The 27384-nt window shown below is 28.5% G+C and overlaps 1 protein-coding gene across 1 annotated transcript in view; it reads right to left on the minus strand.

Moving 5' to 3' along the window:
* The window catches only part of LOC129980627 (uncharacterized), a 43924-nt gene that overhangs the window by 11242 nt on the left and 5298 nt on the right, over positions 1 to 27384 (minus strand). The window contains exons 4-11 of the mRNA XM_056091009.1: positions 24367 to 24519; positions 23262 to 23379; positions 17790 to 17890; positions 15787 to 15947; positions 14123 to 14239; positions 11072 to 11165; positions 6099 to 6239; positions 2396 to 2551 (exon numbers count right to left, since the gene is read on the minus strand). Coding sequence (XP_055946984.1) covers positions 2396 to 2551; positions 6099 to 6239; positions 11072 to 11165; positions 14123 to 14239; positions 15787 to 15947; positions 17790 to 17890; positions 23262 to 23379; positions 24367 to 24519 — 1041 coding nt within the window. The remainder of the gene's footprint in view (positions 1 to 2395; positions 2552 to 6098; positions 6240 to 11071; positions 11166 to 14122; positions 14240 to 15786; positions 15948 to 17789; positions 17891 to 23261; positions 23380 to 24366; positions 24520 to 27384) is intronic.

Genomic DNA, 27384 nt, shown 5'->3' on the forward strand with positions numbered 1-27384 from the left:
TGTTTGCAACAACGAAATCTGTCAATAAAAATAAACAAAAATAAATATTTTTTGAAAAAAATCAAAAGGAAAAAAATTGCACGACAATGAAACTGGAAGAATTAAAATGAGAATTTTTAAAATTTTAAAATGTAACCAACAGGAGTGATCTACCAAAAACTTTCTCTCATGTTCTCTAATAAACTTATTATGCCAGAGAACGCCTTCCATGGCACTGGTGCACAATAATTACGAAATATTAACCTTTGGCGTAAACTTAGAATTTTTACTGAATCTATCGTGTCATCCTTGGGAGTTCTTTGGCGATTAATCCTTGGTACACGATTAGTAGTATCAGAAAATTCAAAGTCGTGCTTTAGACAGGTTTTTCTCAATCGATTGAAACAAAGATTTGGCACAAAACTGCACTCGTATTCATAAAATCCCACACCAAATTTGATACATTTAAGTCATTGTATTTCTGAATTATGACTTTCATATGTTTCTGAAAGTATAGCCCTACCGACAGTCAACTCGTTGCTGATTGGCTCAAACCTTGATAGGTATTTTCACTACAGGTATTAAATCTGTGTACCGAATCTTATTTATCTAGCTCTCTATCGTTTTTTAATTATCGTGTTAACTTATATTCGAACAGCATGGCAGATGGACTTTCTCTGAACACTGCTTACTCAAAATTTGAAATCTGCGAATTTGGTGCCAAGACCGTATACCTAATTTTATCCCTCTATTTCCAAGTGTTGTTATCTATGTCACAGACAGACGGACATTTTCCAAAAATGTATTTTTCCAACTCAAGGAGGTCTAAAACGTGGAAATTCCGCAAAATCTCGAGTTCAAATTTTTTGACGATTACTATACTTTATCTATACTATGTGTACGAGAAAGTAAAAAAATCAGTTTTGAACAATTGTTTCTAGAGCCAACGCTTATATTTCGCTTTATTTTTAACTAGCCGCCTTTGGCGACCAGCCGGTTCGCCAATCTTAATGTTCGTTAAAATTTTAATAATTAAATATTTTATGCAATTTCTACTTTAATAGCTTCTTTATCAAAATATTTTAAAACTTCAAATTTTGATTATCACATAATTCATTCATAATATTATAAAGGCCTTCAGTCATAACGTAATATGTATCTCTCTCATTTTCTGTTAGCACCCGTAGAATTTATGCTTTAAATTAAAGTGGAAAGAATTTATCTTCAATTAATATAATAATATTTTTTACTGAAACAAAGCATTTTTTTATAATCTGATTACTGAAAATAGAGTCACTCAGCGTTTAAACTTTATGGGCACTAAAGAATATCTTTTTTAATTTATGTAATATCTCAAGAGTTGGTCAACAAAATTTTCTTAGATTCATTATGAGCAGATCGATTAATTAACAATGTTTAAATTTAAATGCATCAAACACTAAGAAAATAAAACGAATCGTTTAAAATAAACGGTTGAAAACAGGTTTTAAAAAAACTACTTAAAAAACGATGTACTTAAAACTATAAGCATATACAAAAAATATATAACTAACATAAATACAATTTACTTACAAAAGCATGCAACTAACCCAAAAATAATTTAAATCATTCATTGATAACGTTGTCATGGCAACACTCAGAACAGAATGCGCATGCGTGAATTTTCTTCGCCGGTTACGTAACGCAAATACGTGATTTTTTCTACGCCAGTTGGGGTAACGCTATGCGGATTAGAAATTTTTAATTTCCTTTATTCTGTTTTATTTTAATTCAAAAGTACTTCAGAATGAATCTGAAAGATTGATTCATTAACAATGTTTAATTTTAAATGCATCAAACATTAAGAAAATAAACAGAACCGATTGATAATAATCCGCCGAAAAATTTTAACCCTAGCCTCATTACTGTTGGGAGAAAAAAAAACCTGAAGCCTTTCTCGTTTGGCGCTGGGGATAATGGAAGATTTTTTTGGCGGAAAAGTTGGCGGTGGGGAAAATGGAAGATTTTTTTGGCGGGAAAGTTAGTTTTTAATTAATAATTAAAATTCTAATTAAAAATTCGAAAAAAGAAACCCCAGGTGCACATTCCCAACCTCCAAGGTATACATGTACCAAATTTGGTAGCTGTATGTCAAACGGTCTGGCCTGTAGAGCGCCAACACACACACACACACACACACACACATTGAGCTTTATTATAAGTATATAGATTAATTAAAATTTTAATTAGAAAAATTCTCTTGGAAGAGCACATTTTCACTCTGTATTAATATTTATATGGAAATTAGTAGCTGTAGATCAAATGATTTACCCTAAAAAGCGCGAATACATATTTATCTTTATTTTTAATAGATATAGAAATGATGGTATAGAACATAATAATAAGAAGATGTGATAACTGCATATTAGACGGATACCTGATCTTTAACAGATGTCACATATCCTTGATCTCGCCAGTCCACTCTGTCCGGCAACTTCATGTCATTGGATGGGGGAACATATAACTTCGGATTGGTATTCGACATGTTGTTGATTCGGAAGCCGTTCAGATATTTCATGTACTCAGTGTAATTCTAGAAAATTAAATGATTATTTTAATAGATTTTAGACAGTAATTTTCAGTTTTCAAATGTAACAAATGACAAATAGATAAAATTTAAATATTTATACATTTAAAAAATTCAAAGAAAAAAATATCATTCATCCAGCTAAAACCACTGGTTACCGATTTCAAATTTTTTTGTTTTGAATGAAAGTTTAAGGACTCTAGATATATCGATCATGGGTTGTTTTCTTTTGGCCATTGTCCACTATTGAGAAAAATCGCAAAAACATTATGCATTCCCTATGGGGGGGACTTGAAAGAGTCTTCCACCCCTAGATTGCTATCAAAGAATGTCAATTACCCCACCACCTTCATTTTTTTCAAATGAAAGTCATATCCCCCTTGTTCACGATAATGTAGCTTAACGCTAAACTTGGCCATCTTGAAATTACGGCAACCCTTTTACCCGCCCTGAAAGTCGAGTCTTTCAGGGGTTCATTAGAACGTTGACCCGCATAGGCTCCCCAGCCCCCGTAGAAGCTGTAAACAACTTCAGTTGTAAGGCTTAACAAAGCCAACCGCAATGCAATACCGCAATCAGCCATGTATTATATGAACTTTTAGGGATATGCGATGTGGATAGAACCTGGAAGAACCTTTTAGGGATAGAACGTGGGACCTTGTGGTTCGCAGTCCAGTAACATAACCATTATGCAAAAGCAATTGTTCGTGCAGCGTAGTTAATAACTGACTTATATGCTATTCACCACAGACTCTCCCTCCAGTGAGTCGGAGGCGAGACGAACGAAATGGCTGTTGAATGGTGACGTATTAGCTGTTGATTCTCATGCGCCTGTACCCATTTGAGTAGTGCCAAGCGTTATGACGAGCGTGTGTGGGTGAGTGGTTGCTGATGCTGTTGCTGCGTCAAGTGAGTCTGACGACTTTGGTTGCGGATAGATGGCGGTAGAAGGATTTTTGAAGCTTCATCGTCCAAGGTCACCAATGTGGCGATTAAGACTCGCGGGGATAGAACCTGGGGCCTTGTGGTTCGCAGTTCAGAAGCATAACCATTATGCAAAAGCAATTGCCCGTGCAGCATATTGTTAACTGGCTTATATGATATTCACCACAAACTACTCACCGCAAAAGAAGTGTATGTAGTTGTAAATAAAGAAGTAAAGCAAAAGTACAGTCCACTGCTCACTTCAATTCCCACCCCTCAAACTGCATGAAATAGTGTAGGTAAAGCTGTGAATGATTTGCATGACATTAAAGAATAATAATTACGAAATATATAGCTTCAAGATGTTTCAAGTATTTGCATTGAATCTGTTTTGCGAATATATAGTTTGGACGTCTTTCTTCTGAGTCAACTGAAACCAAAATTTGACTCGAAACTACAGTTGTCGCCACAAGGTCACATACCAAATTTCATTGGTTTAAGTCATAACGATTGTAAATTATTGCGATTACATGCATGCACATGTATGTATCGACAGACGGTCAACCATTTGATGAATTTGGTTCAAAATCTTTTCGATGCTAAACATGCGTGCCACATATTACCTGCTTAGCTCTTGCGTTTTTTGCGTTTTTTAGTTTTATCTGCTTAGCTCTTTGCGTTTTTTAGCTATCATTTTCACTTGTACTCTAATAGACAGACAGGGAGACATTCCTGTGAATGGATTTGTTCAAAGGTTGATAGAAATCTAACAAATTTAGTCTAAAGTCCATACACCATCCACTTAGCTCAAAATGGGTTTGTTCTCAGACAGGCCGAAAGAAAGATCGACTGTCAAAAAGATTTTTGACAGTCGGTCTGAATTGATTTCTGAAGCGTGGATATTCGTTAAAATCTCTAGTTCGAAGCTTTTGATAATTACAATACTTTTTTGCACTTCTGTATCAGAAAGTAAAAATCCATGCTTCTTGTAACTATCGTACCTGATGAATCAAAACCAACGATATTAGTAAGGTATTATGCACTTATGAAGAAATGAGGAATCTCGGTGGAACTTTCAGAAAAAAAGAGAGAGGAAAAAAAAAGAAATAATAATAGCATCACGGTTGTAATTTATTATAGCTGACAAGACAACCAGCTTGCGGAATGTTTTTCTAAAAGATTGTAAAGCAGAATCCAATGTTTTTGGCTCTTCCAAATGAAGCGATGTAGATATTTAGAGCTCCAGAAAGTAAGTTCCACTGGTCACTTAAAATAATACAAAATGAAATGGAATAAAATACTTCATTGTTAATTGAGGTTCATATCTTTGCCTATATTTTAACGTATTTGTATTCCTTAATGATAACCATGTGATGACTGCATTCACGGTATCATAAATCTGGAATCTTTGACAGAAAGCAAGTCTATATTTGTAAAAAAAAATCAAAAGGGATGAGATCTGGGCTGTAAAGGCATTAATGAAATATCTCCCATTTATAGACTATAATGAATCATCTTGCACGGTTGATTATTTACTTAGATATAAACAATATCACAATACTTGGCTTAAACTGCAAGAAATGTTATACATAACGAAGTTTTCGTATTCAAGAAAGAAAATCTAAGAAAAACTAATCAGGTGAGGAAACAACCACGCAACTAAATGAAAATTTGTGAATTTTTCGTTGCTTATCTCCGATTTTTCCAGTATAGTAAGGAAGAAAGAAGCGGCATTTTTCCTTACTTGCATAACATTTTGAAAATGGTAGAAATGATCTTTCTTACTCATTGGTAAAATCACTTATTTTTTTATCTGTGATGATGATGTCGTACCCGCGTTACCACGGAAAGGAAGTGCAGTAGCTTCTGAGGGTAAAGACCCCTGAGCAGCCGAGGGCAGAAGTCTGATTTCTAGCTCATGACACTCACACACATTCGCTTGCACAACCCTTTTTTACAGGGGGGGGGGGGGGCACATTCACACACCTCACAGATAGAACACAGATGAAGAACAACCATGCCCAAACCGGGATTCGAACCCTGGACTCCCAGATCACAAGGAAGACGCGCTACCCCTATGCCAGGACACCGGCATTTTTTATCTGCAGCCCGTACAATAGAAACAATTCTAACTTTCGCATGTGTTGTCGTATCTTAAAATAACAATAGAGGATGATGTCGTGTGGAAAGGGGGTGCGGTAGCTTCCGAGGGTAAACATTCCCGAGTACTCGAGGGCAGAAGTCTGACTTCTAGCTCATATGAAGGTGACACACACTCGCTCGCTCGCACAACCATTTTTACCGGGGGTGGGGGCTCTTTCTTTGAAGAATAACCATGCCAGAACCAGGACTCGAACCCAGAACGCCCAGTTCACAGGGAAGACGCGCTACTTCTAGGCCAGGACGCCAGCATAACAGCCGGTACTTTTTTTTAATGCAATAACAAGATATGATGAACGAGCTATTGAATGGATACTATACGCAAATCATCAAACCAATGATGAAAATTAGTAACTGTGTGAACTAATGAAAGTGCTTGTGAAATTTGAAATAAAAATGACGATGTTGCAGCGCCATTTCATGATTTATAATGAAGCCAAAATATATCGAAATTTAAAATTGATTTTACCAGATCCGAGTACTTGTTCAGTCCCAACGTGTAGGTGGTCAAATTGTCCAAATTAAAAGAAAGTATCTCAAGTGCTGTGTTCAGCAAGTTGGTACGCCTCTCAGCTACTTCCTCGGGACTGTATGACTTATCAAAGACTTCCTAAGAATGAAAATATGTTAATAATTAAATAAATGAAATGAAATAAATGATTATTAGTGATAATAATAAAATATATATTTTTTAAATATACATAACTTGGATTAAAATAATATTTAATAATAATAAAAAAATAAGAATTTGAAATTAAAAAAAATTTTGCGTACGACTGAAATAAAAATTTGATTAAAATAATAATAAAAATTGAAACAATTAATGATATAATCAAATTGGAAATTTTTTTCGAAGTTCTTTCTTTATTTATTTATCTTGTAAAATTTTTAAATATTTCCTCTCTTTCCTTTCTATTAGTAATTTCAATAGTATTACTAATTTTAGTTTCATTAATTTTTAATTTAATTTTTTGCTTGATTTAATATTGCTATAGAATTCTTTTATGATATCACAAATTTGAATTATCAAAAACAGATTTTAACCGATAGATTAATTTAATAGATATTTTTTTTCAAATATTTTAGTATTTTTTTTTAACTAAGATCATTACTTGTATATATAATATCGGTATCACATTATAGTTAATATACAACAAGTTAAAACAGCAACTCCCATTCAAGTAAATGCAAATTATTTTCTAAAACAACACTCTTCCATTTTTTCATGGAAATTTTATATCATAAATTTCTTTATTGGAACGTTATAGAATAAAAAATTTTTACTCAAAAATATGATCACACAATTTTATCGAAAATAAAATTATTATGGCATATTTAAGCATCTAATTATAATTGATGCAATTTCAACTCATCTAACAATAAAACATTCTATCCGTAAAATTATAAAAAAATTTATTTAATATAGAGCATCTGTTTTTTCATTGCGGTTTACTATCAACTTGACAGCTGGGAAGTTTTATTTCGTTTTCAAATTTCCTTATTATTTCTTTTTGACGTTTACACACTTACAAGATTTATTGATTCATTCTTATGTTCCGTAATTTGTAATGCAAGGAAAAAGATGTTTCAATTTAGTACATATCTAGAATTTCCAGAAAAAAAAAAATTCTTTTTGTTTCGAATAATTGCTCATCTTTTGTTTTATATTTTCCTTCTTAATATTAAAATTATTTTATATTAGTATTTCAATTTTTGTTGGGCATAGGGGTGGAGGAGACATATTTCTATATATGTAAACATCATGTAATATTGATACCTGGAAATTCTCCCAGACTGCACCCAAGACCATTTAGCACAGATGGAACGTTATCCAAGAGAGGAACGTCATCCAATAGGGGGGAAGCTTGGCATGTTGTGATGGCAAACAAACTGAAGATGATTATTTTCTGCATGATCAGACTGAAAAAAGCATTCAAGAGTTTCTTATATTATTTTTAAATGCATATTTTATTTAATAGTAGTCGATTCTTTAGAGATCACCTGCATATATTGGTTATAATTAATTTCAGTTCAATCGTTTAGATATAATTTAATGACCATGATTCTATCAAATAAGTAAATAAACCGATGTTATTTTAATTTTCTAATATAGCTCTAATTTTAAGCAGTCCCCTGGTGTCGTTGTACTATTGTTAGAAATGTAAATGTCAATTCATCAGTTTTCTATCATTCGCGATATTGTAACTTCTTTTTTTTATTATTATTATTCTTTTTGTAAACTGCACAGATCTTTCTTTTATAAATTACAGAATTCTTTTTCTTTAGCTTTTGAAAATGGAAGAAAATCATACGATTAAATATTTGATTGGAAACGGCTTCAGTTTCAAAGCAAAAAAGTGATCTATTGTTAGATGTTAGGCAAAAAAAAAAAAAAAAACATTTCATTTCCAAAATTTAAGAAAATTTACACAAACTGATATCACAAATGATTTTTTTAAATTTTGGAGTGGTGCAAAATTTATTTTTGCGCAATAATAATTTCGGAAGTTATCGCGGAACATCGGTAAAATTCACCTTAATTTTTAATTAATTAAAATTTTTAAAAATTATACAGACATGCACATTTTTATTCTGCATAATATATGCCAAATTTGGCACTTATCAAGTGATCAGGCCTTTAGAGGACAACATACACACATACATTCATCTTTATTATTAATAAATACAAACACATATATCCAATGCTAAGCAAGTTCATTTTTTAGGGATTTTTTTTATAAATAGAAAAATTGTCTATTGAATTTTTACAAAAAAATTTGTTAAACCCTTGCTTATATTTCAGGAACAAAATTCGAAGTACTTATAACATATCAAATATTTAAAAAAAATTAATATTGCAAAGCAATTGCAATATTAATTTCACTTAATATTAATTGCAATTTTAATTTGCAATTTAATTGCAAAAAATTCATAGAATTTTTATAATAAATGTATGTTAAAAGATTTTTAATATATAATAAAACGTCAAAAATCAAGACTATTTTTGATTTCAAATCAATAAATCATAGGGGGGAAAAAAGAAAAATTTCAAAATGGCGGAATTTTGACTTACAAATCAGTTCAATGAGTGGCATAAGCTGGTCGAAATAGTTTTAAATTTAAGGTACACGCAATAAACTTGTTAGATAAAATAAAAAGTAAACGAAGAAATGAAACGGTTTAGTCATTTCAATATCTTCAAATAAGGTTACTGAACCGAAATGGGTTAAAACAGCAACTTTTTATTTTATTTCTAATTTAAAAATAAGAAGAAATTTAAAGAATTAACTTACTTGATATCCTTGCTTGCTGATGAAATTTCAAAAAATTGAATGAGAATGTATCATTTACGAAGTGAATTAATAGTAACAGCGATGTGGAATTGTCCGTGCCTTGATAAAATGACGAAATTTTTCTATATCCTTTTTTAAAGGACCTCCATCAGTATCTTGCGATCATTTTCAAATGATTATAAACATATGTTACTTCAATATGACTGCTCGCCTAAAAGAACGGTGAGCTTCAATTACTCGTTTATAACATTTGCACAACAAAATATTTCAAAAAGCAGAAAGTAATATTGTATTCACTCGGGGATTTTATACGTTCTGACTCATATCTCCATGATTGTTACAGATATGGGAAGAAACACAATTTAACTAGTATATCGTTCACAGACAGAAAAAAAATCTTTCAGTTTCGATTTGATGTAGTTTGAACAGGATAGCAAAGTTAACAATTGAGTTTATTTCTTTGAACTTTAATAGCAATTTAAACATTTCTGAAAGATGTAAAATATCAAAATATTGTACATTTTCTGTCATTGCAGATGAATTCTTCTTGTTTAATGTTCAATGATATTACTATAGTGGTCAAGATTATGGATTTTTTATGACGTATTCTTATTTTGCAATTTTATATTTTCAACTTCTTGGAATATTATTTCATAGTTAGTAAAGTTCGATTGTTTTAAGTTATCTTAATTTGAATTCAGAACAAGAAAACTGAAATATTCTATTTCCACATAATGGATGTACATTAAATATGATAAATGATTTATATTTTAGAATAATTTACAATATTTTGATTAGTTGTCTATTTTGTCAATTTATGAAACACAAATGTTTTTACATCATTTTAAGAATTTTTCTCTGAAATAAACACACAAATTTAAAGATCTATAGCCTAAAAAATATTTTTTATTATTATTAAATTTCAAAAATATCGAATGTGACTGAATAAGGAATTTCATAAAATAAAATAATCAGTAAATAAGTAATAATAAATCTTCATACATATTACTTAGAAACAGAAAAAATTCAAAAAAATTAATATAAATAGTTATCTTTTAATTCTAAGTAGCAATTGCAGCTTCCATGTCCAATTTTATTTTAATAAATAATTGTGGATATATTTTTTCATGAGATTATATAAAAATAAATTATGATTTTTGTTATGCTTCTGATTTTATCACAATTAAAATTTTTATCGATTCTTAGAAATAGTTATTTATTTGAATTTTTTCATACATGTTTAGTTACTATTTAAGTGAAATGAAGTAAGAAAAAATACTCTTATCATGGATATTCACAAAATGGCAGTGCTCAGAAAAAAAATTACCTCGACATAAGGAAAAAATATCGAACGTATTTTCATTTATTTTCTTGCTTTTAAAGTATTTAATGTTTATTTTTCAAGAAAAAATACAACAGTTAAATATAAAATATGTATTTTTATATTTCACTTTCAGTAATAAGCATTAAATTTCAAACAAATATTTACAAAAATTATTTCTATTAATAATTTTTAAAAATAGCATAAATATCTCCATTCACTCAAATAAAAAAATTATATAAATATTTTTTTTATAAAAGTAATGATTTCCTAATAAAACCATGGAAGAAATTAAACAACAATTTCTTGACATATAACAACATTTTTTAGGTTTTAGTTTTTTCAATAATTACTGAAAGAAAAAAATGTTTGTGATTTCTAACAAATGAAACTTAAATCACGCAAAATAACAAAATCCACTGCATTCTTCAACAGAAATATATATTCTTTTATTACAAAACACTTAAACATATACTATATATACACTGACTATTTAGCAAACGATATTTTTTAATCTAGAAATACAACTTTCATAACAAAAAAAAAATAATCTAAATTAAATTAAATAAATACACATAATGATACGCAGACAATAATTTTCAATCATCAGAATATTTCTAGCATTAGTAGAATTCCATTCATAAAGATTTATTTATTTTTTTAATATTGTTCTGCTCATAATAATTTGTTTCTCAACATTTTGAAATTGTTTCTGCATAATCTAAAACATTATGCAGAAAGTAAAATTAATGCACATAATTTCATTCAATTATCAATAATTATATCTTTTTTCATCGGTGTTTTTTCTTATGGAACAGTTCTTCACACCAGTGGGTAACTAGCTTTAGTGGCAATTCCACATTGGTTGTCCTTGTTTCTTGACATCTTTATGTATCCATTCATGCCCCATGTCGGTCCCCAACTGAAATTTTATTAAAAAATTAGTATCACAAATTTATTTGCATAATAATATATACTCCAGAAATATATAGCGTTTTCAATTACTTTTTTTGTTTCTAAGATATTTAAAATACGTTCTTAACTATTATTTATTTTAATAATGACAAAACAACAAAAGAAAACAAAAAAATCTATAAACTGCAGTTTGTAGCGAGATATTGTTAAAGTTTCTTTACATAAATTATTATTTTTATTGGCACTTGACCGCAATTTATAAACAAACGTAGATTAAATATATATCAATTTAACTGCTTCAAAACAAGAAATTAATGCAGCATATCAATCTATCTGAGTCAGAAGATTTTTTTTGACATTTTTTTTCGATTATTCACATTGCCGAATACCATGGAAAAAAATTTATTATTTAAAAAATCCATGCAGATTGAAAATGCGCAGACTTGCTATAAGCATATATTTAATTTTTAGAAAATTGCGTAATTTTTTTTAAAAAAATTTTGAAAATAAATAATTTAAAATAGCTAATTCAGTCCCCATAGAAAAAGGCACATACAAAGTAATTCCATTAAAGTTCTATTGACCCCCATAAATAATCTAAATATTATTTTAAATTAATAATTAAATCTTAAAAGTTAAAATCTAAAAATTATACCAAATTTCATGACGTTAGAGCTTTATTGTGCTCGTTCGAACCAGTTCAATTAAATTTAATCTTTCCCTAAACTTAAAAATTAAAGTAATTATTCCAAAATATGATGTGGGGTTGCTCGTGATCACTTTGTCAAACGGGGGAACTCCGAAACATCACAACGTTGCCGTTGCCGTTATTTTAATTTATATTACTAAATTAAAATAAATTTCCAAGTTAAAATATTTGCGCAAAAAATTATCAAATTAAAATGTGAAAAATTGATTCTTATGAAATTATTGCTGTGATGAAAAAGTACTCTGAATGGTGGTATAAAACAATAAAGTATAAATTTAATGGTCAACATTTATTCCATCTCCTTCAAAGAAATCCCCTCCAACTGTAATAACATTTGCCAACATTTTTCCAAATCATCAAAACATACTTAAATCTTTTTTTTTTCAGAACCAACTTCAGAGTTTGCAACGAATTTTCTTTTATCGAATTAAAGGACTCGAAGCTGTGAACACAAAGACGCAATATCAACTGTGATAAAAAGAAAAGATTACAAGGGGTCATATTATGTGAATGCAAAGCGTATGGAATTATATTTGTTGAATGTTTAATTAAAAACTCACAAATTATAACTACTGTGAGAAAGCGCATTATCTTTGTGCAAAACTCACAAGCTTTCTCGCCATATTACAGTGCGTTTTCGACGCATTCTTTCGCGCAAATGCCGCACAGCACTTAAATAATAATTGGAATTGATTAAATTATAATAATCAAAGAAAGCTTTGATTATTATAATCTTTGAATTATAATAATCAAAGATTAAATTATAATAATTATAATAATCAAAGCCTCTTTATCATGATAATCAAAGAAAAAAGTCAATATTATCTTGATTTTTGAGCGACTTTGACGTAGATCTTTAAATCTTGCAACACCTTTCGGGTACCATGTATTTAATTCTTCTTTTCTCATATTAAAATCATATAACTGAACTTCATTAATGTAATGATGAGTTTTAAAGAAGAATTGCTTTCATAAAGCATTTATCAGGCCATTTGAGTGTTTGGGCTGCGGAGGTGAGAGGAACAAATTCAAAGTTCTTTTAACAACAAGACAGCGCGTTACAAAATTTAAAAATTGCTAAATGCAAACAAATAATACAGGAACAAGTTCAATAATGTCTCATACCATCAAACGGCAATCCCTATTTCCCAAACACTAGTTCTTTGACTTTATTGATATCTTGATTATTAATCGAATTGGATGGTCTATAAGATCTCGGATCATCCATGACAGTTTCTTTACCATCTTTTGCATAGTTTCGAATACTTTTGTAGGAGAAATTTGTATAGCAAAAATGCGTGTTTTTTACTCAATAAAATTTGCCATTTCAGAAAATCATTAAAGTGAAAATTCTTATCTTATCTTATCTTAAAAGCAAGTTTATTTTCAGGCGCTACAATGAGATACATTCCTTTAATTACCAGATGTTTACAGAAGTCGTAAAAATATTTGATAAAAGTTTCTTAACGTTCTTAATGTTGTTTAAAATGAAGTATTCCGGATTCCTTTTAAATCACATTAGTATAATAAAATGCGTTTTTATTTAAATTGCGTTTATTTAAATATTATTTATACTGATAAATATATTAAATCTATTTTACTTAAATCCCATACATAAATTTTTAAATATATTCTTTAAATTGTTTAATTTTTAAGAGGAAATTTGTATTATTTCTCATTTTTTTAATTATTAATTTTGCTTTTATAAGAATACTATTTTAATCTTAATTTTAACAATTAATTAAACAGTTCGTAATCCACTTCGTTGCAAATGTATTTAAATGTCTTCTTAATATCTGTATTCAAATACTCCATAAATAAATATTAAACAAGTGCCTGAGGTCTAAGAAATTAAGAGAATACACTGGATTCGTAAAATAAAAATTATTGTATTAGGTGACTTAAATCAACAATATGTAATTCCAAACGCTGACCATTTGTGAAAATGCATTTAAGAACCATTAGAGGAAACAATTACGCGAAAAAACATTCTATTATTTGGAATTATTTTATAGGCAGGATTTAAAAGAATAAACCACCATATTATTAGTGACTGGTTCCCAAATATGCTTATATTATATCTATATTAAGCATTAAATGCTATTATAGCAAAGCAAGTAATTCATTATGGAATTTTAATATTTTAGATTTTTTTAATTTAATGAACTTGTAAAATTTTCATTATGTGAGAAATTATATCAATTTTCACAGCATAAAATGTTTATTATTTCTGGTGGAAGGAAAGAGCTGCTCACCTGTTTTTTACAAGCCAGTAGTCCAAGCCATTTTCTGTGCCATAACCAACAACAAGAACAGCATGCGTAAGTAACTCAACATCTTTCTGACAATTCGGTTGGTCGTAGATTCCACTCCTAAAAGTAATTTATGTCAATCGCGTTCTCATGGCAGAATGAAGGATTGAATTCGTCAAAGAGGAATACGGTTATACAAGTTAAATGAGTGTGTAATGGTGTTATATTAAAAATCTCACACTGAAATTGTTGATATTTAAACAAAATAATGACCTGAATGCGCATCAAAACAAAAGAAGGTATAGAAACAATGAATATGAAGATATCAAAATATAATAAGCAGACATTAAATGAATCTGATGACGTCAAGACAGAAGAGAGATTAAAATAGTGAAATATCCTGATAGCATCAAAACATAAGCTCCAATATCTATTTTATTTACTTATCAACAAATTCTTTGAGCTATATTTTACATATCAAAATATTTCTATTTAAAATTTAAAAAGTTCATTTTTGTGCTTTTTATAACTTTGATTTTATGAATAAAATGAGAATTTGAAAAAAAATTGGTTTTGTATCTTTCAAGGTCACTTCTTTAAAAAATTTGGTTTTTTATTGAATCTGAATGAATCTTAATTTTATAAGTATTTTGACTTTAACTGAAAAATTTACTACGCTTAGTAACTGTTACATAATTGCTTTTAACTGAAAAATTTACTACGCTTAATAACTGTTACATAATTGCTTTCTGCAAGAATCGAAATTTGAAATTTAAAAAAAAAAAATTATAAATATTTAGCATTTCATGAGAAAATTCAATTTTAGCTTTCATGCCAAATCTATCTATCAACAAAAATAAGTCAATATTGCGGATATGAAGGAACAAGGAAAAATAATAATATTACCGCTTTAGATGCTAAATTTCTTTAGAATTAAACTCACTTTCTCGTATTCGTATTTTAATCGTCAAAAAATTCGAACTCAATATTTTAAAGAATATCCACGTTTTTTAGACCCTCCTGAGTTCGAAAAACACATTTTTGGGAAATGTCTGTATGTGACAACGATAACTCAAAAATGCTTTGAGCTAAATGAATGAAATTTCATATATGGTCTTTGATTTGCAGTTTTTTTTTATCAAATTTTGAGCAAGTTCTGCTTAGAGGAAGTCCGTCTGTCCGGCTGTTCGAATATAAGTTAGCACAATAACTACAAAGCGAAGACAGCCAAATAGATAAAATTGAGAACACAGACTTAACATCTGTAACGTAGACATCTACTGAATTATGAACCAAATCTTATGTCAATTTTTTTGTTTTAATCGATTGGTAAAAATGCATCTCAAACAAAAAAAATCGATTTTCGTATACTATTAACAACATACCAGATATTAATCGCCAAAAATCTCGCCAATTATCACACGATAGATTCAGAGAAAATATGCTTAATTCATGCCAAAGGTTAATATTTAGTAACTATTGGACGCCAATACCTAGCAAGGTGATCTTTGGGATAAAGCCTTTATTAAAGTGCATGCAAAAAAGTCTCTTTTGGGGGGGGAGGGGGTGTAGTTTAATTCAGTTAAACTGTGAGTAGAATGAGATTGTACAAATTTTCATTGTAATTTGAAAATATTATTTTTTTACTTAGAACATTTAAGACTTACTTGTAGCTGTGAAACTCTTCATCTTCGGCATCGATGGCAACGGATATCGGTCCAATTGTTGCCACAGCTCGTTTCAAAGCTTCCTCGTCTCCTGTCGGTATGTCGACGTAACCTCTGCAAGTTGCACCAATTGTGAATGAGTTGAAAAAGCAGCTGTCTTGCTGAAAAATACGAAGTATATGATTATGAATTTTCAAATCTAATTACATTTCTTACTTTATATTGTTACGAATCTGTGATGCGGCTTCCCAGCATAGTTGGTTCCATAGGAGGTAACAGAGCTTGGCGACAAACTTGGCGACGAATTCGGCGCCAAATTCGTCGCCAAGTCGCCAAATGGTCACCAAGTTTGTCGCCAAGCTCTGGGATCTTCTATGGAACTAACTATGCTGGGAAGCCGTATCACAGATTCGTAACAATATGTTTCAAAATAGGAAATAATTAATCTTTTCTGTATCTGTATGTAGATTAACATTTTCTGACTACTAGCGATTTTAGAAGGGAAAAATATATTGTATTAATCTCTTCTATAATAGCTTAGAGTCAAAGTAAAACCTTTGGAAAAGACATTGTCGTATTAAAATCCTTTTCTACTTAAGTATTTATTTATTTACTTAGGGAAGTTCCGTCTCTTCCGGATCTCACTTCTACTTCACGGCAGATGAATTCAGAAAAAGTTTTCAATCAACAATATACCAAGTCTTGAATGCACCTTATATATTGAAATTATTTCGGATTAACAAAGTATCGCTCTTAACATGGTAAGTGATGAAGTTGAATTACAAGTACAGATTCAAAGATGAGTCCCATGGCGACAAGCGGGAAACGTTTGCACCATAGTGTTGATAACAGAAAAAGAAAGAAATAAAAAAGAAAACGAGAAAAGTTAATAATACAAAAATATGATGTCGCAATCCAGTGTCAAGATTGTCGGAACAATATCGACGCTGTTCCGATTTTCACCCAATGTCGGAACAACCATTTGAGATATCTCATTTCATCTAAATGAAATCTCGAAATTTGAAACCCCGTTTTTATACTTCACATATTACAAGTTTCCGGGCTGTCCTCAGTTTAATTTTTCTTTAAATATCAATTTTAAAAAACTATTCAAGTCTTTAAAAATGCATTATTTTCTTCAAATCCAATATTTTTTTTACTTTCTCGTATACGTAATAAACAGAAAGTATAGTATTCGTCAAAAGATTCGAACCCCAGATTCTGACGAATCTCCTCTTTAAGACCTCCCAAAGTTCGAAAAACACATTTTTGAAAAAAAGAAAATTATCTGTCTATCTGTCCCTCTGTGACAAAGATAACACAAAAACTCTTTGAGGTAGGGAGATGAAATTTGGTATATTGTTTTTACACCAGATTTATAGATTTCTATCAAATTTTAAACAAATCCGATCAGAGGAAGTCTGTTCGTCCGATTGTTCAAATGACAGAAATCTGTCTGTCCCAGTTGTTGTAGTTATCGTGTAGTTAAGACATTAATTACAAAACGAGGAAAGCTAGAGGAATAAAATTCGGCACACACATTTTACATCTATAGTGAAAACATCTATCAAATTTTGCGCCAAATCCAAAAAAGGGTTGACGTCTATCATAAGCACTTTCAGAAGTATATAAACGCGATAGCTCAAAACGCAACTTTTTAAATTTATTAAATATGGTATGGGATTTTGTGACTATAAGTGTAGCTTTTTAAGAAGTACTTGTTTCAATCGATTGGGAAAAGCGCAAATATAATCGAATATATATTTAAAATATATATTCGATTTTTAACCGTATTCCAGAGATCAATCGCTAAATAACTCGCCAAGGATGACATGATAGATTCAGTAAAATTGCAAAATTTTAATATTTCGTAACTATTGTCCGCCAGTGCCATGTGAGGCGTTCTCTCTTATAGTACTTTTATTAGGGAATATGAGCGAAGATTTTGAGGGACCGCTCCCACTGGTTCAAAAAAGGAATTAAATATTTTCAAGGTAACTTACTATTCCTACGTATGGATAAGACACCTCTGTATCTATGCCCTTTTCTTTTTTTATTTGCTCGAAAGCAGGATCCATCCAGCCGCCATCACAGCCAGAATTATCTGTAGCAAGAAAAAAAATAATAAAATACTTTAATTGCCTGCGATTAGAACAAGACAAAATAATAGGAATGCCTATTCGGTTGTATTAAATAAAGAAATAAAGTTCTTGGGAAATTAAAAAAAGATCTCTTTATACTCTTTCTCTTTCCCTCTTCTTCATCGAAAAAGAATCCAAGTATTTTTAAACTCTATCAATGAAAAATTTCAATTGTAATGCAAAAAAAAGATTTCATATCTGTTTTCTATATGATGATGATGTCGTGTCCGCGTTACCACTGAAAGTGGGTGCAGTAGCTTCTGAGAGTAAAGACCCCAGAGTACCCGAGGGCAGAAGTCTGATTTCTTGCTCATATGAAGATGAAACTCACACATTCGTTTGCACAACCCCTCTTCACAGGGGGGCACATTCACACACCTCACAGATAGAACACAGATGAAGAACAACCATTCCCGAACCCGGGATGCCCAGGTTACGGGAAAGACGAGCTACCCCTAAACCAGGACGCCGGCTCTGCTTTCTATATGAGCATGTTAATAAATACTCGTTGGTGAGATACAAATCCAATATTTCATCAACTAACTGAGATCTGGTTGATGGAATCATTTAACTTGGTAACTTTTTAAACATTCACTTTTGATGAATGCAAATATAATTCATCAAAAGTAAAGTTTGGCTATATTCTATTCTACGATTACATCTTTCCTTTTCTTCAGAAATCATATATTATTAACGATATTAATTTAAATTTGCTATATATTTACATCTTTCCACAAATTGTTGTAAATAAAAAACTGGTAGCAATGTTTTTCTTGTTGGACAAAAAAGTTTCCTTGTTTCTTATATTTCGAGAATCTTTAAATAAAAAGTCCCTTCATAGATTTCATGAATTGCTAATTTCATAGTTTCAGGAAGAAGAATATAAAATATGTAAGAAAAGTGCCATACAAGGAGCTGATAGTTGCACAATAATTGCGCAACGTTACTGTACAGCGTTGCAATATTGAATATTATTGTATTATAAAATGTAATACTATATAAGATCAAATAGCATTACGTAACATAGAATTTAAATAGGTTACCCATCTAAGATTGCAAAAAAAGTGGTATGATAACTTTAGACAAGGATGACTTTAACCTGACAACGTAACGGGTGAAAATGAATTAGCATTAACATTTAAAGAACTTCTTTTAGAATACATACAAAAAGATGCTGAAATACATCTCTAAGTTGTGCCACCTGTCGTTATTACTACATAAAAATAATGCGGAAAAAGTAATCATAAGAATTTATAACAAAAATGAGATAATAAGATTTGTTTTTCTATTTTTTTTGTCATTTTACCAAACAGCGGGGGGGGGGTATTTAAAAAGACAAGGCATTTTCGAAATTTTTCATCTTTAGACGCAACGTAACTTAAAAGTGCTTTAAGCCACTTTCCCATAGCATAATATAATAAAAAGTATATAATATGTAATAAAGTCTACAAAATTTAATTTTTCAAATTCAATTAAATTCTATCTCATTTCATAAAATACCTTAAATTAGTCTGATCAGAAATTTTATTAAAATTATTAAATTAAATTTAAAATATTAACTATGAAAAGATAAAAATAAAGCTGAAGACTATAGAAAATAATAACCAGCATATAAAATAATCAAGCAAATTTTTACTATTTCATAAGCGAATAACAAAAGGCAATAACAACCAAAATTCTATAAAAACATTTAATTTTACTTAACTAATATTCATCAAATTAATAATTTCAAATTGACATTCGTTAGGTTTAATTTTGACAAAAACGCATAATGAATTAACGGCCCCTTATTAATCACTTTTAAAATTCTTATCGCGTTGCCATAATTTTTATTATTAAAATTTTTCATGCAAAATTAGAATAAAAATAAATATTACATCAATTGAACATCATAAAATTGGAAGTTATTAGGAAAAAAATTAAAAATAACAATACACGAAAAAAAGGATTAAAATTGATTATTTGAAAAATAAAACATTTATATTGTTGTAAAACTTTAAAAAAATTTTAATTCTACATTTTAATATCTGTTTCATCCTGTATTTTAGAAAATAATTAAATAAATAGCATATTATTTAAGAAAAAAATTATTACTTTATTTTGTACATTGACAACCATTCATAAATTAAAGAAGTCAGAAAATTTTAATCGTTCATTCTGCCAAGTTGGACGATTTTTATTAGATCATTATTTTAAAAAGAATTTTTCTGTTTTTTTAATCGTTTGCGTTTGATAAACGATTTTCTTTTTTGTTTTTAATTATCGAATTTCAGTGAACTTATGAATTTTTATATGTAATTTTTTGACAGAATATTAGACTATTCAAAATGACTACGATGAAATAAAGATGAATGAAAGGTAAGTGGAAATTTAGAATACAAATGAAACTTTTTTAAATGCAAATGAATTATTTCAGGGTTAACTGTTGTTTGAAATTTTATATGAATAATGATTTAATGAAAAATATCCTCTTGTAGAATGGAAGCTACTAGTGCGGACTTTTATTATTATTATTGTTTATTTATTTTTTCTTTAAATAATGTGCCTTTTTTTTTTCCTTCTCTTGCTAAATAAACTTGCTTTTAAAATAAGCTTGACTTGATAAATATGCTATTAGGCTTATTAAAATATTTTAGAGGTGTTTTATTCTAAAACTGACTTGACGTTTTTATATAACTTTAAGAAATGTTTTTTTAGTTAATTTTGTTTACTATATTTTAATAGTACTATATTAATTTACATTTACTATATTAATTTTGTTTGTCATTAGCTATTCAGTTATTCTAACGGTATTTTTACAATCACTCTAAATTTATGAATTTTAATTTTCACTTGGAAATTTTAAAAGATGTTGACAATTTTGCATCAATTAATATAAGAATGAATATTTCAATAACAATTTTTAAAACAGAATTAAGTAAGAAGTTTATTAATATATCTATTAAATTTATTAATCCTAGTAAGTTTATGGTTAATTTATTTTTTAATTTATTAGGCAGCAAGATATCTTGTAGTGATTATTAATTGTATTTAGTTTTAAATGGATAAACATTACAGTGAGCATTTGATCATGAATAAAAACAGAGACGGATACATTTTATATTAAAATAAAACTTTTTGATGGTAAACACCAGACTTATCATCTAATCCTTTAAAAATTGGATTACACTGTAATTTTTGTTGTTTATCGTGAAAATAATCTTTCGAAATGATGTAGCCTTATTTATCGGTAGAATAAATTTTGTGTTTTGTGTAATTTTTTTTCCTTATGTTTTTTTTTAAATATTTCTTCCATACGTTTAATGAAAAATAATTAATTTTAATTAATTAAATTTATAGTTAAAATTTCAAGAAAAAGACTCATTTAGTTGCTGCTTCCCACTCTCCAAAATTTATTTATGTACATATTTTCTCTTTCATTATTTTTAGAAATTGAGGAAACAGGGTTTATAATATAATGAACTGAATTTATTCGGTTCCTTTATTATATGGATCAAACATATGAGTACCTTCTACTTTTTCTTTCTATTGTTTAATAATTCTATTCTAATTCATGACCTATTCTGAATATCGTTTATTACAGCTAATATTTTCTTAAGTTTATATATATATATATATAATTAAAAAAAATGACTGTAATTTAAAAATCTGAAACAGACATGAAGCAAGGATGAATCATTCAAATTCAAATATTATTCTGTTCACAAAAAGCAAAAGATTGTGCGCTTGAAAGCCAAAATTAACAATTTTAACGTCACTTTGTTTCATTGTTACCTAGAAAATTATATAGATGAAAATATTGATGTTTTTCAAAAATTATCTTTTCTTGAAATGTGAAATATAGCATATAATTTTGCAATAAAATTAATTAACAAATTGAATTTTCTAAACATGACCTTTTTGTTAAGAAACTAATTACGTTCTTTTCTTGTGCATTGTATGAACTATGAAAAGTAGATTTTTAACAGAATCTCAAGCAATCCTATAGGTGAATTTGAATCTATCCAGGATAGAATCTTTATATGAACGAATTCTTGAACAAATTTCTACAAAGGATCTAATTCTGATTCAAAAAGTTGGTACAGAATATTTTTAAAAGAGTGAAGGCAGTGTTATCATGTTATATTGGAAACCCTTAAGGCATTCATCTGTGCTGTTGGTAGAACGTAAATAACGAATCAGATCTCAAAAATAGTAAGATAGGCCAACAAAATTGGAAATGTAATTACAATTATAAAAAAATAGAAAATATATATTCTAATCTTATAAATAAATTACAACTTTTAAAAAATAAATGAGTACAAGTGATGACGTTAGAAGAATCCCATTCTAATTATTTCCAAAATTCATTGAAAGAATTAAAAATTAAATTAAAAAAATACCACTTGAAGGAATGGTATTTATAAGTGATATTTTTAGTATCAAAAGCTAAAAGGTTTGAATTTTTCTGAGACTTTATTATATTTGAATGCCAAATATTTAGTTTGATCTTTTTATTCTGACCTATCCGTAGAGACCTGATGATCCAGTCGACTTTAGCATGAATAACTCATGATCCGCCTGTGTTTAAGAAGCTTGGTGAGCAATAAATTAATAGAATTAAACTTTGTCCCATTAATATGATATTTGAACTCCCTATTCAAGGCCCTCCATCAAAATCATAACTATGAATTTGAGAAAATATGGGCCAACGAACATCCATGCTGTAGCGGCCATCCGGTAATTTAGTTTCTGCCTTGTGCTTTGAAGGCAGATTGAAGTAGTCATTTGTGATTACCTGTGCTCCGTGTTTTCTGAAATACTCATGGAATAAAACGTCGTTTTCATCACCTATTGCGTTGGACTTTTGCCATCTGACATCCACTGGCTGATTTTGGTAATAATAGTAATTTACAATATTCTTTAATATAGCGCTCTGTAGGGTTATTGAAGAACTAAATGCATTACTGAGATAAACGTTTATGATTTCAACATAATTCAAATGATAATTAAATGAATTTTTTTTAAAGTTCACAACAGATACACATTTTTTACTCAAATAAAATGAATGTAATAAAATTATTAGATGCCCTTGGATCAATGCCATCCTTGATTATTAACCCATAGACAAAATGGCCTAATCCATCCCTCAAATGCTTTTATGCATTTTCAGAACGAGTTTTTGATACGATTAAATTGCATCCTATGCGAGGGTACTCTGAAAAACAATTCATTCACTAAAGATGCTATTGATTTGACTTCTTTTCATAGCACGTTTACGCTTTAATTTCCTTTAACCTTATATAGTCGGGGAAAAAAATCTGAAATGCGTGCCTAATAAATAAAACTGCCTACCTGAAACACAATCTACGAGATTCTGTTCGCTAAGAGATATTAGCTTTCCTGTCTTTTTCTTCGTCTGACCTTCCAAAGCACCCGTTGAAGAAAATGCCCAACAACTGCCACAGAGTTTCTGAAAATTATACAGAAAAAAGAGGGTTTAAAATTGCCATATTTATATATGTTGTATATATTGTGGGACATTTGACTTACAATACATAAGACAATATGGTATTACACATTGCTCTGCGTTTGAAAAGAAAAAGGTATAGGTATTTTTATACTTATTTTTCTTCTAGAACAACAAAATTTTATTTTTTTTTCTTATTGAATCTCAAAACTTGAATAAACTCTTGAGCTTGTGAAATTAGTATCAATAAATCTATTGATTTCATTGCTATCAATTTAAAGTTAATATTTTATAGATAATTTTATGCTTTAATTTCTTTCTTTTTCTGAGTTATTGGAAATTTTAATATTTTTCAATGCTTAAATTTTTTATTAGTAAGCTAGTAAGTTTTAAAAAAATAAGTAGAGATTTTTAAGGAAAAACTTAAATGAAAGACAATAGGTTTTCTCTTTTTCTCAATTAATTTAAAATTTCATTATTTTTCATTTCCGTTATTTTAAAAGAAAACAGATTAAAACTCTTTTAATCTGTCTTCAATCTGCATAATCTTTTGAACTTTTATTTTCATCAAATATAGATTTATTTCGCATGTTTATTTTTTAAATCGAAATATTCATCTATTTCTATTTAGTCTGTTTGTAGGAGTCAATCATTTTTTGTTTTCATTCATTTGTTTGGTTCCACTGTCTTTCAAATTCCTACGTTTCAAATATCCTTTCCCTCATTTTTAAACTGATAAATCAATAACAGCATATACCATTTCAGAGTTAAATTGCTTTCTTTTTAATTTTTTAAATTTATTTTTTTAAATCACATCTTAAAACTAACGCATGTTCATTTTGAACGAAGATTTACATCGAAATCAAGCTATGCGACATATTTCCATTAAAAATCTTTTACCTTTAAACATTTAATTTTTTATAAGTTTTAGTTATTCGTACTGTAAAATATAAAAACGCGCGAATGATTAGCTATATTTTTCAAAGATACCTGGTCTTTAACAGGTGTCACCAATCCATGGTCTCTCCAATCTACTTCATCTGGTATTTTAGAAATATTTGGTAATATAAAAGGTTTTGGATTTATCCTGGAAGTATTCCCAACTTTAAAACCATTCAGATACTTCATATATTCATCATGACTCTAAAAAAATTAAACAAAAATCATTGCTTTAATTAAAATTATGCAATTAAAAAAAAGAAAAAAAATTGTATCTTAACCTGAAAATAATTTTATTTATAAAAAAAATATAGTGAACACAAGAAGCATGTAAGGAAGGGTACTTATGTTTTTAACAAATAAAAATGAGCAGAAATATTTTTAAATTTTTTTTAATTTATATTATTTTTAAATTTATTTGTTTGATTCATTTATTTTTTAAGTTAATGAATTTTAAATTTGTATAATGAATTGGATCTCAATAGAGAGAAGCTGTTTGATTTTGTTAACAATTTTTATTTTATTTAATTTATTTAATGAAACCTTTTCTTTTTATGTTAAAGAAAACTCTATAAAATGAATTCGATCAAACTTAAATTATACCTTAAAAAAAGGAAAGATTCCAAACCCTTTTTGATTCACTTCAGAGCAGTTTTGTTGTCAAATAATGCATAATTTAACGATATTGGATAATACTTCAAATATTGTTCAATCTTTATGCTGTTTCACTGTTATATCATACAAAGAACAAGCCATAATATGCCATATCATAAATCATGTTTTCATACATAATTCAAAATCTGATCTAGTCCATTTTGAACATCTGAACTTGAATGAAATTTTTATTGGAAAACTAAGTAGCCTCTATAACATTTATGATTTATGTTTGTCATTTTAATGGTGCATAAAACTCATAAGATTAAAATAGGGAGAATAAATATGTAATAATAGAAGATAGGTTCGAATAAGTAAAGCTTCAGATAAAAATGCGGAAAATTATTTTTGAATTTTCTTATTTTAACATTTTAGTTATTCAACATAAAGGTTTCCCGATGATGATAAAGGATATTAAATATATCAAAAAATTTGGCACTGAATTTAATTTTAAAAATTAAATTAATTACTGACTAATACAAGAATCAAGTTGTATGTGTGTTACAACAATAAATTTCTAATTCAATCATAGCATATTTTTATTTTCTAATTAAATTTGTATTACTAAAAGTTTTCATATTTAAGATACAATTTCATTAGGAAACATTTCAATTAAATTTATTTATTAACTATCCGCCTTTGACGACCAGCCGCTTCACCGGTATTAATGAATGCTAAAATGTTCAATTAAATATTTTATGTAACTTGGTCTCTTAATAGCTTTTCCTGTAAAGTATTTTTAGGCTTCAGATTTTGATAATTATATAATTCAGTTTTGATAGTTATATAATTAATACTATTATGCAGGCCTTAAACAGTTCTGTTCATTGCCCTAATTATATCTCTCTTTAATTTTCTGTCAGTGCCCATAAAATTTCAACTTTAAATTAATATAAAATATAAAAACTAAAATAACAATTATTATAAAAGAGTCGTTCGGCATTGAAGTTGTATGTGCACTGCAGAATAATTTTAGTAATTTATATAATATCTTTAAAAATTATTCAACAAAAATCTCTCAGATTCATCGTAAAACTCAGTTTTTAGTTTTACTTTCAAAATGTTTAACTGATGTAAATAAAATATTTTATTTTATTTCAGTCCATAAATTACTTAAGAAAAAATTATGAAGTATAAATTTTACACAGTTCTTTTGTCCTATGGAATCATATCCTGAGAAATAATCTTGACGCTTCAACTTTTAAATAAATAAATAAACGTTTCTATCTTCTGCGATCAAATTTGACCGATTTATGAAGCTTTTATAGGCTAATCACTGTCCAGAAGATTGGCGCATCTTCTTTGAGAAGGTCGATGAAGTGGTCTAAAATCGCCAGTCTTTATAGAAGAGCGATATTCAAATTTCATAAATTAGTCAGTTTTAGTTATTGATTTAGTTGATTGGAGTTCAACAATTTTTATTTAAAATATTAGTGTATCAAGAATATTTTGTTAAATATGATTCAAAGAACAGAGGAACTAGGCAAAAATTTAAAATTCGTAATTTATCGGAACATTTATAGACTCAAGCTACATAAAATATAATTATTTAGTTCATTTAGAATACTTTGTTAGCAAAAATATGCCCCAAATTAGATGATGGGTGCTAATTAGAGTGATTATCCTATATATATTTAACCATGTTTGCCTTAAATTAAACTGTTTTACATTAATAATGCATATATTATAGATATTGTTAATTAATAATACAGATATTGTAAAAGATCATAGAAAAATTTTCCTCCATTTACTTTTTAGAAAATATATTTCAAATTTTATTCACTTCATACAGGTACGTGCTGAAAATTACACTTTTATATATTTAATTTGCAATAATAGCTTATTTATTTTTTAAAATTTGAACTTCTGTTAATGTGATGGCAACACATTGATAAAAGCTAATTTTTTGCCATTGACTTGCTCGTGCAGATTAAATTTTATTTTTTATTTTGTGCGAAATATATTGTTGAAAAATACGGTTAAAATATTTTTTTTAAATCGAAACTTAATTTATGGATTAAAACATTAGTATCATTAGAAAGATAATATTTTGAGCTTTTTGTTGCAAAAATTAATTCTATGCTGTAATATTTTCGGAAGTTATGGCGCAAAAACGTCGAAATTTCGCTTAATTTAATTAAAATTCTAATTAAAAATACAAAAAAAATCGTTTCGAGGAGCACATTCCTGGCCTCCAAAATATACACATGCCAAATTTGGCAGCTGCAGGTCCAACGTTCTGGTCTGTAGAGCGCCAACACACATACACATTGAACTTTATTATTATAGATATATAACATTAAGTATTATATTATATCACTAATGCATCGTGTTTAATAGTATTTATTTGACTTATTTCTAGTATTTTGTAGTATATTTAAGCATTTAAAACATCATAGAAAACAAAATGCATAT

This window comes from Argiope bruennichi, chromosome 8 (genome assembly GCF_947563725.1).
Source record: "Argiope bruennichi chromosome 8, qqArgBrue1.1, whole genome shotgun sequence".
Classification (NCBI taxonomy): Eukaryota; Metazoa; Arthropoda; class Arachnida; order Araneae; family Araneidae; genus Argiope; species Argiope bruennichi.